At 42.8% G+C, this 12,776-nt stretch overlaps 1 protein-coding gene across 1 annotated transcript in view; it reads right to left on the reverse strand.

Moving 5' to 3' along the window:
- Positions 1–12,776, reverse strand: part of ATP7B (ATPase copper transporting beta) — an 81,502-nt gene that overhangs the window by 21,200 nt on the left and 47,526 nt on the right. Inside the window, exons 6-10 of the mRNA XM_016213589.2 lie at positions 6,949–7,110; positions 4,711–4,787; positions 2,823–2,997; positions 1,425–1,658; positions 684–775 (exon numbers count right to left, since the gene is read on the reverse strand). Of these exons, the coding sequence (XP_016069075.2) occupies positions 684–775; positions 1,425–1,658; positions 2,823–2,997; positions 4,711–4,787; positions 6,949–7,110 (740 nt within the window). The remainder of the gene's footprint in view (positions 1–683; positions 776–1,424; positions 1,659–2,822; positions 2,998–4,710; positions 4,788–6,948; positions 7,111–12,776) is intronic.

Raw genomic sequence — 12,776 nt, forward strand, 5'->3', positions numbered from 1 at the left:
TGAAACCAACAGCCTGGATATCCCAATTCAACTCATTAATACCTGTGTGACCCTGAGTCAGTTGCTTAGCTTCTCTGAACTCTGAACTTCAGTTTCCTCATCTTTAAAATGAGGATATTAACAATCCCTTCCTCAAAGTTTTATTATTATTATTGTTATTATTATCTTTGTTAGGTTAAATACAAAGAGGTTAGAATAGTGTCTGGCAAACGATAAATGCTACATAAGTTCCAGCAATAATGAAAATGATCATCATTATTTTTAATATCTGCCAAACTTGTAAAGAAGAAAAGTACTACTTCCTTTTTTATTCTTTGGCAAGTTGAAACCCTTCTCTCTCAGCCTGTCTGAATCCTCCAAATCTTGCAAGGAAGGCCCAACTCACACTCCATGTTCCCTGTGAAGCTTTCCTTAACCACCACAAGCCTTCCTCTTCTAAATTCCAAGGCTACAAATAGTCTGTACCTCTCAAAATTTATCACTTACCAACATACACCACTGTGACTTGTGCTTATCTTTTGGTATTCAAATGCCTCGTATACATAACTGGATTGAAGGAGGGATCTTACTATACATCTTTGCCCACGTTCATGAGGTCTAGTGTCACATACACGATGGATATTTGATGTGTCTGACACAGATTGACATAAATTGACCAAGCACTCTGGATGAAGATAACCCACCTGATGATTAAGTTGTCCTCGCCAAGGGTCACGACGGTGGCTTCTGTGGCTTGGAGAGACATGAGTTTGGCAAGGGCTTCTGAGGTTTTGCTCTAAGAAATAGCCAGATTGTAAAAGGAGAACTATAATAAACAAGTCCCTTCAGAAAAAGGCTACCCGCTTAACACAGCACACCAAAGGGCTCTCCTTGATGATGGGACACACTGCCCATCAACATGCAGCCATGTCATCGCCACACTGGATGCACAAATGCCACAGTTCAATTAATTACATTTCAGACTGAAAAAAAAATACCAATCTACCCACTGACAGTTTTCTTTTAGGTTCGAGCCAATTTCTTTCAGGGCCAGATCCCCACTTGCTTATAAGAAACATTAAAATGCTGAGTACAATGTAGGTTATTAAAAATGGCATGACCTGAAGGTGGAAATGCGGATTTCTAGACTAAATAAGTCATACACTCAGTTAGGTACTAAGAGACGGTATGACCTCTGACCTGAAATCCAGGGTTCTTTCTACGACACAATGCACCTGAACAAAGGTTTTAATAATTAACCAGATTAGCTGGGATTTTAGAAGTAGCAATCAATTTGCAGATTAGTGATTGAAGCACCTAATTATATGTAGGTTTCACATTTCTTTTAAGTCTTGCTCTAGACTGTGTATAATTAGTAATTCTAAACATGAATTAAGGTTTGTATTACTGAAGGAACAGTTCTTTTAACATGAAGCTGCACTTACCTTTGCCACGTGTTCCAGCCACCGCCCCAGGGCAATGAACACAAAGAGCATGGGGGGGGTATCAAAGAATGTCACGGGGCTCCTCTCGGCCTTCTCAGCAATGGCCACCACCAGGATGACCAGGGAGTAGACATAGGCGATGCTCGTGGCCAGCACGATGAGCACATCCATGTTGGCTGCCCTGTGTCTTAGAGCTTTGTAGGCCTGAACATAGAAGTACCACCCACCAAGGAACTGAAAGACAGATAAAGTGATAGTTGAAACAAGCAGGGCACAGTGTTCAAGGAGCAGAGGCCCAGAGGCCACTGGGACTGGCAAATACTCTAGGCTCACCCATAATTTTTTCCTCTGTCATCAATGTTTTTGAAATTATTTCCTGATTCAGAGGACTAATGGCTACAGGAATGGATAATCGAGTACCTGGGAGACCTTTAAAACTCAGAGTACACAACCTAAATGTCAATCGATAGGAGAATGGTGACAATGGTGAAATAAATCACACTTCGTTTATACTGTGGCCAATGCTATGGAGTCCCTAAGGAGAATGTCCTAGATCTGTAAACCACTGGAGTGAAAGATATACATGATCAAGTGGAAAAGGCAGTTATAAATCACTACATCTAATATATTGTGTCTGCCTTATGTGAACATGTACACACACATACACACGCAAATGTTATCTATATAGATGAAAGATATACAACCAACTAGTAATAATAATAATGTGACCCTGGGGAATGGCATTGGGCTGCAGACAGGGTGCGAGCAGTGAAAGAACACCTTCCTCTTTTCTTTTAATATTTCAGTATGGCTTGAATTGTTTACAATAAATGTACATTACATTTGGAATTAAAAACAAAATACAGAAAAAAACAAATTCAGCCTACAAAGAAAGACTATTTAGTCCTAAACATTTTAATATTAAGTCAGGAGTTTTACTTTATATCCCATAATATATGGAGGCCACACTTCCCAATAGAAACATGGCTAGTTCCTTAATATTGCCCCCAGACCAGAAGTTCCATGGGGCCCATCTCTTTTATATTATAATTTCCTCAGAACTACATTTCTACCATGTTAAAGAGAAGCATGAGCTCACGATGATCTAACTGCTGCTTCTAACAACAAAGATAAATTAAGCTAAATGATAAGCAAACTGGAGACAGCTGGTTCACCAATCCTTGCAGCAAAGTGGTTGCTATGCCAGGGAGAAGTCAATCACCTGCAATCAACAGTGAAACGAGATTCTTAAAAGTCCTTTGTGTTAGAGGACACCCTGCTGCTGGTCATAGGATGGAAAAAAGCAGCAACTGGCTGGGGTGGGTCAGGAAAGCTGCAATAAAGCACTGGTCATGCAAAAGCATGAAGGGCAGAGGTTTGACCCCTTCTGATACGCACCTGGACAAAGGTACACAAGATAAAGAAGATGAGATTTAGAATGGACAATCCTGGAATGATGTTGTGGTCTAGGGCCATAGATTTGTGGGGTTTATTGCTGGGTATCAACATATAGATCATTAAGCCCATAACAGGGATGCCAAACACGAGGCTGGACAGGAAAGACTTCTTCCACCTGGAAAGCAATGAGTAACATGGACAGATTAGGTACTGCCTGCCACTTGATGGGCCTCTCCTGAGAACTCAGCTTAAGACTTGCCTTTGTCTATGGGACAGACCACCAAGGGCTAAAATGAAAGGAAGGCTCTCTCCTTGACACAGACCACCTGAGGGAGAACTTAAAGGTCTAAACTTCAAGGACATTCTTGAGAGGTTTAGAACCAGCCCATGCCTGCCCATGGCAGACATGTTATCTCCAACCTACAGGTGAGGCAACCCAGGTCCAGAAGCTGAGAATCCAGCCCAAGAGAGACTTAACATCTCTGTCTATGGCTGCCTATAGCTCTTTTATCAAAATGCAATCTTATACAAACTCCCAAGAAAAAAATAGATAAAAGTAATCTTTTATTAGTATTAACTTACTTATACATTTACTTTTTGAACTACTACTTAAAATAGAGTCAGCGAAAAGTGAAGCTGTCTTATTGAACACTGAAGTTTAAAATGGGGGTTGGTCATCAGTGACAGCTGTGGTCTCACATTAGCTTCAGTACCCATGAAATTCTAGCCAAGTGCTTGTGGGAACTGATGCACCTTAACCCCAGTCTGAAAACCACTGTCTATGAGATTAAAGTCTTACCCTTGGGCCCCAAGAATTAGCCTCTGACTAGCTTTTCAGACACCTCTCCTGCCAGCTCTCCTGTGCTGCAGGCCTACCAACCACAGCAAACCACGTAAGAGTCCCTGAAGCCCCCTGCCACTGTGTCCCTAGAAGACCCCCACTTCCACCCCCACTCCCTCTGCCCAGGCAACGTTCACTCATTTTTTTCTTTAGAAAGAGAGGAAGGGATTGGGATAGAGAGATAGGAACATTGATGAGAGAGAAACATTGATCGGCTGCCTCCTGCAAGGATGCGGACTGAGCCCGAAACCAGGGCATGTGTCCTGATGGAATCGAACCAGTGACCTCTTGGTTCATGGGTCAGTGCTCAACCACTGAGCCACACCAGTCAGGCCCACTCATTCTCTGAGGCCCAGATTATGTGTCTTCTGCTTATTGGCTTCCCAGACCTCCCAGAACTCACTTGAATCATTGCTCATCCACTGTTTCCCAGTCAGGGTATGGGCACCTCAAAGGTAGGGACATTCTGTTCATCCCTACACCTAGCACAGTGCCCCGCATACGACAGTGGCTTTGTCTATTGAACAAATACGTGAACATCTGAAACAATGAACTCAGGTCTCTTCCTTCCCAGGTCATTTTCTTTCCACTTGGCCATGATTCTTATCCTTGGATCCTAGTTCTAGAACCCATTCAAATAAAATATTAAAATACTGTAAAATACTGTAAAATCCATGCTCTCTTTCTTCCAACTTAAGTGCTTTCCCATCTGTTAGCCACCAGTCACAGGTGACTATTTAAATTTAAATTAGTTAAAATGAAAAATTAAAAATTCAGTTCCTCAGTCACATTTGTTGCATTTTGAGTACTCAGTAGCTAGTGGCTACCATATTGGGCAGTGCAGATATAGAACATTTCTGTCAGAGCAGAAAGGTCTGGTGGACATCAGTAGAGGGTTAACATTACAAGGATAAAGGCAACTCATCCAAGCAGATGACACTGTGAGAAGCCAGGGCAGCAGGGACAATGAAAAGCACAGAATAAGGAAGGGTCAGGCCCAGGGAGAGGTAGACAAGCGCTTCAGTTGATCTTTTCTGTTCTACCTACTGCTTTATTTCCACCTTGTAGTCCAAGTGATGAGCGTTGGGGTTTCTCTGGGCCAGGGAAGCATGAAAGCCGATTTCCTTATTATTAAAAAGAGAGGGGTGGGAAACAAGGAGGAAGGCACTTGGTTAAAACATGCATTCATAGAAAGCATTTTACATCTTTTGAAATTAGAAAGTTAATCTAAAATTGCCTCAGAGGAATGTACTGTTTTTTTCCTCCCACAACTTTACCGGAATCACTCTACAAATCCTGTCAGAGGATCCGAGCCATCTATGCTTGAGGCAGTAGCATCCCCAGGGAGATGGCTTCAGATGGCAATTCCCGTTCCCTCTGTTAACAAAAGCAGCAGGCTCTGGGAGATAATGTCAGCATGCTCCAAAGCTGATCAGTGTTGAGTTGTAAACTCAGCATTTTTGAGTTAAAGAATCCCAAATATAGAATGGTCAGCTGCTTTCATTCTCTGCATGAAGAAACTGAGGTTCAGAGAGGTTAAATACCCTGCCCAAAGGCATGGCACTAGCAGAAGACCTAGATCCAGTGCTCACCTCTCCAGGCTCTCAACACCCTCTTCAAACTGAGCAATCCTTGGCCACTTCAGTATCTGCAAGCTGTGGCTTCCACTGAGACCAGACAGAGACCACGCCTCAATCTGTGCTGTTTTCCAAGATTAACTCATTTGCCCTCTCTGCCTTATTTGATCTGATCACTAACGTCTCTGACATCCTTTATGAATACACAGAAAAAGCTGTCAGGAAATGTCCTGTCAGCCAGCACAATATAAAGAGGGGCCCCAGAACTCTGGTGTTGGAATTTTATACAAAACTTAAAGCTATGATGGGAGAAAGATCATTTAAGATTGTCTAAAGACAAATCCTTTTACAACTAATACTGGCCTAATTATACTAGAAAAAGATGCCCCAGAATCATAAGAATGGAGGCCAGACACTGGCGATCTTCCTCAAGTAAGGACAAAGAGGGGGCCGAGCCAAGCTCAGAGAGTTGCGTGGAGCTCAGCAAGGGCATTATACATAAGGAGGGTACTGGGACATGTTTGAAGTACCACCTTGACTCTGCCCACTATTACTTGCAACAGTCTGACTTCTTAGCCTCACCAGTACCATATCACAGACCTGTAGTGTGGCAGAAATAGAAAGGCCACCGAGCGTGGGACAGTAAGAGCTGGGTTTGAAAGCCAGCCCTGCAACCTTTAGCTGCGCACCAATGAGCAAAGTACTTAACCCCTCTTGGGATCTTTCCTCATCTGATAAAGAAGCTGTGTTGTCTGCTTCTGAGTGTAAGGCACTGTCCAGCAGTTTTATTTGCGTGTCAAATGGGGGTTGGTCATCAGTGACAGCTGTGGTCTCACACTAACTTCGGTAGCCATGAATTATTATTTGCATGTCAAAAAGCTCTGCTAGGCCATTCAACAGACATCTCTTAAAACACATGCACACAGCACACACACGTCCACACGCATACACACACACACAGTGAAGAGAAAATTAAAGACAACATTAAACCTGCTACAAGATGTTTCATTTCATAAGAAATTTCGTAAGTAGTAGTTTCCTCTAAACTTCATTTACTCTTACCATTAGTTGTTACAAGTTAATCTTGTTTGGTTTTAACTGTCATAACCCATTCAGATCACCACTAATGCTCTCTCTTCCTCTTATGGTGTGATATAATATAGACTTTAAGAAGGAAATGGTATGTCTGTGAACAAACTGAATGGAACAGAGAGGTAGGGAGTGTGTGAAAACTATTCTAGTTGATTTTCCAAAGGACAAACTACCAAACTCTCCCATTGTAAAGTAGGCCTAGCATAGTGGCAAAATGCAGTATAATTCTTTCAAATATCAGCATTTCTGTGGTCCATAGACACTTGGTACAGACATGAATTATACCTAAAGAGTATACTTAGGCAATTTAACCCCATGTACCAGGTACCTTGGCAATACTGATGTTTCTCAGGGAATATCTAAAATTAAAACAATAATTTTTTTTTCCCCAATGCTCTTATCCATTCACTGATTTTCCCCTTAGAACCTGATATTCACTTAACTTCAGTTTATTTTACAATGATTCATCTTATTTCCATTGGAAAAGTTGAAGGACTTTAGGTGACTTTTTCTTTTTTGTTTAGCTGTGTTTTCTCTCTTTAAAAAAAATTTTTTTACAATGGGTATAAATTAGTTTTTTAAAAGGTGGGAATAAATTTTTAAATGATTGACTTACCTCAATAATTTTGACAATATCCCGTGGACCAATAATTTCTGGGTCAAACTTCACATGGGCTTTGCTGGTTGCAAGCGCCACGGAGGCGTGGGTGATGCCATTCGTCCTCGTGAGTTTGGACTCTATGTTGTGAACACAGGAAGCACAAGTCATCCCGGTTATCTGCAACACAAGATGACAAAAATCCTGCTGACCCAGGATCAAGAGGCACATAGGCAGCCATGAGCCTCTGAGCCTCTCCTCCTTCCACAGCACCCTCCCCAAGACTCTGGACTCCCACCTCCAAACCCCACGTACAATACCTTCACCTGAAACCTTCCCCCAGGGGCTTCAACGATATAAACAGCGGTTCTTCCCCAGCTCTGGTGCAGGAGATGTAGCCAGTCTACCAAGGAGATGGTAACTGACGGAGGCTTGACTTCTGGCTCTGGTAATGATGGGCTTTCATAAGCCATCTATACTCTGTCTCAGTCATCTCACCAGGAACACCAGAATAATAATGCATGCCCCCTCTCTGCCTCCAACGCGTAAGGATGTGCGGCTCTACAAAACCCTCTGAGCTCCTGACATACTCTCTGTGGTGCCAAGTGTTGCTGGCTATCCGGCCTGCAGCTGCAAGTAAGAATGTCAACAGCTCCTTATCGGCAGGAGGCAAGGATTTAGAAAGTGAGCGAATGAGTTGATGGGATTTGAGGCGGCCCTAGAGTATGGGTAGGGTGTTTCCAGGTGAAAGTAAGAGTAAGCACAGAAGGAGAAGCATGAGAAAGATGAAAGGGAGGACAGCAGGGGTGGCCAGGCAACCTTCAATAGCTAACCTTGGCAGGGTACAGGATGTGCAAGGAAGAGGAAGAGGAAGAGGAAGAAGGCTGCCATATTGGCTGCGTCCACATGAAGACCTTGAGCACCCAACTAAAAAGGGTTCCTAAGCCAGCACTTGATGGGGAGCTTAAGGGGCAATGAGCACTGGAATGAGACTAGAGCTACACTTTGAAATCCGCATCAATAATCCAAGAGTCAAGTATTAGAAGAAATGGGAGAGTCCCACATGGAATTATGGGAAAAGGAGAGGCAAGCTCATCTGTATTCATAACACCTTCACCTTGGCATGGGACCCAAGGAAAAGGTAGGAAAGAAAGGACCATTACACAGACAAGGAGCTTACTGGCTAGCAGGTGGCTGTGCAAATAGAATTTTATAAAGTCTCTAAATATTTCAACATTTCTTCTAAGCTCTTGTTTTACTCTTATAGTAATAATAGGTAACACTTATTGCACACTTGAAACTTGCCAGGCACTGCCCTAGCACTATCCTGCTCACACCAACCCTGAAAGGTAGGTCTCAGCACTAGGAGGTTTAGGAACTTGTCCAAAGTCACAACCAGTGAGTGGCAGAGCTGGAGCCTGGCTCTGAATCTGTGCTCCAAATTGCTGCAGTGAGCATCATGAAGCAATCTCACAGTCCAGGTTAAGACACATCCCTGCAGCGACAGAGCCTGACTTCAAGCCCAGTGAAAGCTATGCCACTCTACCATGCCATGCTGTGTCTTGACTCAAGAAACAGGAATGAGACATTCCATTTCTGTAATATGTAGTAGGCAAACTAGACAATTCACTCTTCCAAGTGTCAGTGGTCAGCATTTCCCAGAATACCATTAAATACAGACATAAAATGTCTGAACATGTGATGATATAACTATTGATACTGCTTAGTTAAAAAAACAAACAACAAAAAAGCACTACTGTAATAAAAAGCATTGCTCAAAAAAGAGTTTCACTTATACCAAGAATTTATATATTTTAATCTTTATTGTTGAAAGTATTACAGATGTCCCCCTTTTTCCCCCATTGATCCCCTCTACCCTGCATCCACCCCACTCCCAGGCCTTCCCATAACAATGTCTGTGTCCATGGGCTATGCTTACAGACATATAAGTTCTTTGATTAATCTCTCCCTACCCACTCCCCCACCCCCACCTTCCCTCTGAGACCCCTCAGTCTGTTCCATGCTTCTATGTCTCTGGATCTATTTTGTTCATCAGTTTATTTTGTTTATTACATGCCATATATGAGTGAGATCATGTGGTACTTGTCTTTCTCTGACTGGCTTATTTTGCTTAGCATAACACTCTCCAGTTCCCTCCACGTTGTCCCAAAGGATAAGTGATCCTTTTTTTTATATAGCTGCATAGTATTCCATGGTGTAAAAGTATCGTCTCATCTACTGATATGCACTTGAGAAGAATGTAGATTCTGCAGCTTTGGGGTGGAATGTTCTGTAAAAGTCAATTAAATTCATCTGATTTAGTGTGTCATTTAGGGTCACTGTTTCCTTGTTGATTTTTTGTCTAGAAGACCTATCCAGTGAAATCAGTGGGGTGTTAAAAGTCCCCTAGTATGACTGTCTTGCTGTCGATCTCTCCCTAAAAGTCCTCTAGAAGTTTTTAAAATAAATTTAGGTGCTCCTATATTGGGTGCATATATGTTTATCAGGGTTATATCCTCTTGTTGGATAGATCTCTTTAGTATTATATAGTGACCTTCTTGTCTCTCATAATGGTCTTCATTTTGAAGTCTATTTTGTCTGATATGAGTATTGCTACCCCAGCTTTTTTTTTTTCATTTTCATGGAAAAATTTTTCCCATCCCTTCACTCTCATCCTGTGTGTCTTTTGCTTTGAGGTGGGTCTCTTGTGGACAGCATATATTTGGATCATGTTTTCTTATCTATTCAGCCACCCTATGTCTTTTTATTGGATCATTTAATCCAATTACATTTAAGGTTATTATTGATAGATACTTATCAATTGCCATTTTAACTCTTTATGCCTACTTTTCTCTTTCTCTCTATTTCTGCTTCTAATTACAGCAGTTCCTTTAACATTTCCTGCAATGCCGGTTTGGTGGTGATAAACTCCTTTAGGCTTTTTTTGCCTGGGAAGTTCTTTATTTCACCATCTATCTTGAATGACAGTCTTGCTGGATAGAGCAGTCTTAGTTTCAGATCCTTGTTTTGCATTACCTTGAATACTTCATGCCATTCCCTTCTGGCTGTAGTTTCTGGTGAGAAATCAGCTGACAGCCTTATGGGAGGTCCTTTGTAGGTAACAGATTGGTTTTCCCTTGCTGCCTTTAAGATTCTCTGTCTTGAATTTTTGGCATTTAAATTATGATGTGTCTCGGCGTGGGCTTCTTTGGATTCTTCCTGCTTGGGACTCTCTGTGCCTCCAGGACTTGGGTGACTTTTTCCTTCACGAGGTTAGGGAAGTTTTCTGCCATTATTTCTTCCAACAGGTTCTCTAGCCCTTGCTTACTTTTGACCTCTTCTGGCACTCCTATAATGCAAATATTGTTATGTTTCATGTTATCCCACAGTTCCCTTAAAATGTCCTCCTATTTTTTAATTGTTTTTTCTTTTAGGATCTCTGATTGAGTCATTTTTTTCTACTCTGTCTTCTAATTCGCTGATCCAATCCTCAGCTTCCTCTACTCTACTATTTATTCATTCCAATACATTCTTTATTTCTGCTATGTCATTCTTAATTTCCTTCATAGTTTCCATATATTTTTTCATGCTGTTGAGCATACTTACAATCAGTACTCTGAACTCTATATCTGATAGATTGCTTATCACCATTTCATGGAGCTCTTTTTCCGAAGACTTCTCTTGTTCTTTCATTTAGGGCTTGTTTTTTTGTCTCCCCAATTGGGCTGCCTGTTTGGGTTTGTTTCTATGTATTAGGTAGATACTCTCAGTATCTACCTAGGACTTGCAGTCTTTTTGGAGGGTCTCTGGTTCAGGCCAACATCAGACGCAGTTTGTTACTGGCCCTGAGTACCCTGTTTGGAACTATCAACAACCCTAGGCTTGAGGTCTCCTCTGCTGGGGCTGGGTGCAGTTGGAAAGGACCAAGATGCACACCAAAGTCTGCTCTTCCAAGGCCTGGGCCGAGAAGCAGATCAGGTAAAGACTCGAAGCACTCTGAGGTCTGCCTCTGGCTGCAGGCTGATTAATCCGATTCTCTTAACAAGCCTCAGGCTGTAGAAACTCCACAGAGTGGGGAGGCTGGTTGTTATCAGTCTCCTAACAGGCCTCAGGCTGTAGAAACTCTATGGGGTAGGGCAAGAGGTTTTCCAGCATGGTGGGGCAACTGCTTCCCCCTTCCAGGCAAAAGCAGCAAATTGCCTGCCTGAGAAAGATGTCCTCTGCAGTATAGGGGAATGACTCGGCACAGGACTCCAGAGGAGTGCCTTCTGATTTCAATCTCCAGAGATCAACCCTAGGTTCTTCTCACACTGCTCCAGTCCACTCTGCCCTTCCTCCGCTGGAGCCCAAAGTGAGTGGCCGCATACAAAACTTTGTGTGTTGACTCTTTTAGAGGGTGCCTGCATTTCCAGCCACCTCTTCCTGGCAGACAGAAACCCTGCTGCTTTTCACAGCCAGATGTTATATGGGCACCTTTCTCAGTTCTGGTGCTCTTGGCTGGGAAGCCCTATCTGGGGTTTAGGCCCCAGAGTCCTCAGTGGGAACCCCCCACAGCTGAGATATCCCTCTGGAACTTCAGCTGCTGCCTGTGGGAGCCCAACCAGCCCTCATGCATCCGCACTTCCTACCAGCCTCTATGCAGTCTCCACTTTTCCTCTTTGTTTATGAGGGTGCTCTCCAGCTCATCTTCAGTTGCAGTTGATTATTTAGGATGGTTTTTCTATATTTTAGTTGTAATTCCAGTTTGGTGTCAGGAGAGTGTCAGTGTAGCTTCCACTCAGTCCGCTGCCATCTTTAATCTCCCCCTAAGAATATTCTTGATTCAGATTTTTCCACACAGTAGTGGTCTGAGCAGGCAGAGATGTCCACATCAAAATCTAGAGGTCTGCAGCAGGTGCCCTGCTCTGACCACAGGGGCCAACCTGAACTGTAACCCAGTGAATATCACCCTTTGCCCCTCAACACACATGGGAGGCGCATCCAGAGCAAAGGCTTCACTTGAGAAAGAACACCACTTATCAGCAGCTCAAAGTGCCATTTGTGTCCTTAGTATTTTTTCTTCAAACATTTACTTACCATTAATGGCAGTGACTAAACACAGTAAGGAAGTAAAAGATCCTTTCACCTAAGTAAAACAGCATTACTCAATTCTTTGCGCATTTTTTCTACATCGGCTTTATTTACACAAAGCGAGTTTTGTACATAAGTGCTTGTAAACATAGCATATTTAAAATACTAGATGTACCTGTTGTTTTCAATGATTTCTTGACATGTGCAGCTGGTAACAACGGACAGACAGGAAACACCCCCCACCACCATCACCCTACCCCTGCCACCCTGACCACACTGGGAACAGCAACTACCCTTGGAGTTCACCTCAGACTGAGAGCTTCAGAACAATCTTGTTACCAATTACCTTCTAGATACCCGTGTGCCTACATACAAGCCCTCTCCATCTGTGATGGCACTGGCTACCGTGCTGACTCACCTCCTCTGGCCTCAAGACACCGCTGACATTCTAGCTTCCTCTATGTAGGCTTTATGGAGTGTGTTCATATTTACTCCCTCAAGCCACCAACTCAGGACAATCACCATTTTAATTAAATTCATCTACCTCCAACACTCCCACCACCTCCTCCTCATAGCCTGAATATGCCCAGTGGGATTCACTCCTATGACTTTCTGACATAACAGATATTCCTTCACAAAATGAACAGGTCTTTGTTGGCTTAAATGCAAAATGAAACAAACAAAACAACAGCTAACAGGACATATGCAAGATGGGGGAAGCTTACTGTCACAGCCATGGCTGCTGTCAGAACACATCTGCAGGTTGTCAGAGGCCT

The sequence above is a fragment of the Miniopterus natalensis genome, chromosome 2 (genome assembly GCF_054644295.1).
Source record: "Miniopterus natalensis isolate mMinNat1 chromosome 2, mMinNat1.hap1, whole genome shotgun sequence".
NCBI classification, from domain to species: Eukaryota; Metazoa; Chordata; class Mammalia; order Chiroptera; family Miniopteridae; genus Miniopterus; species Miniopterus natalensis.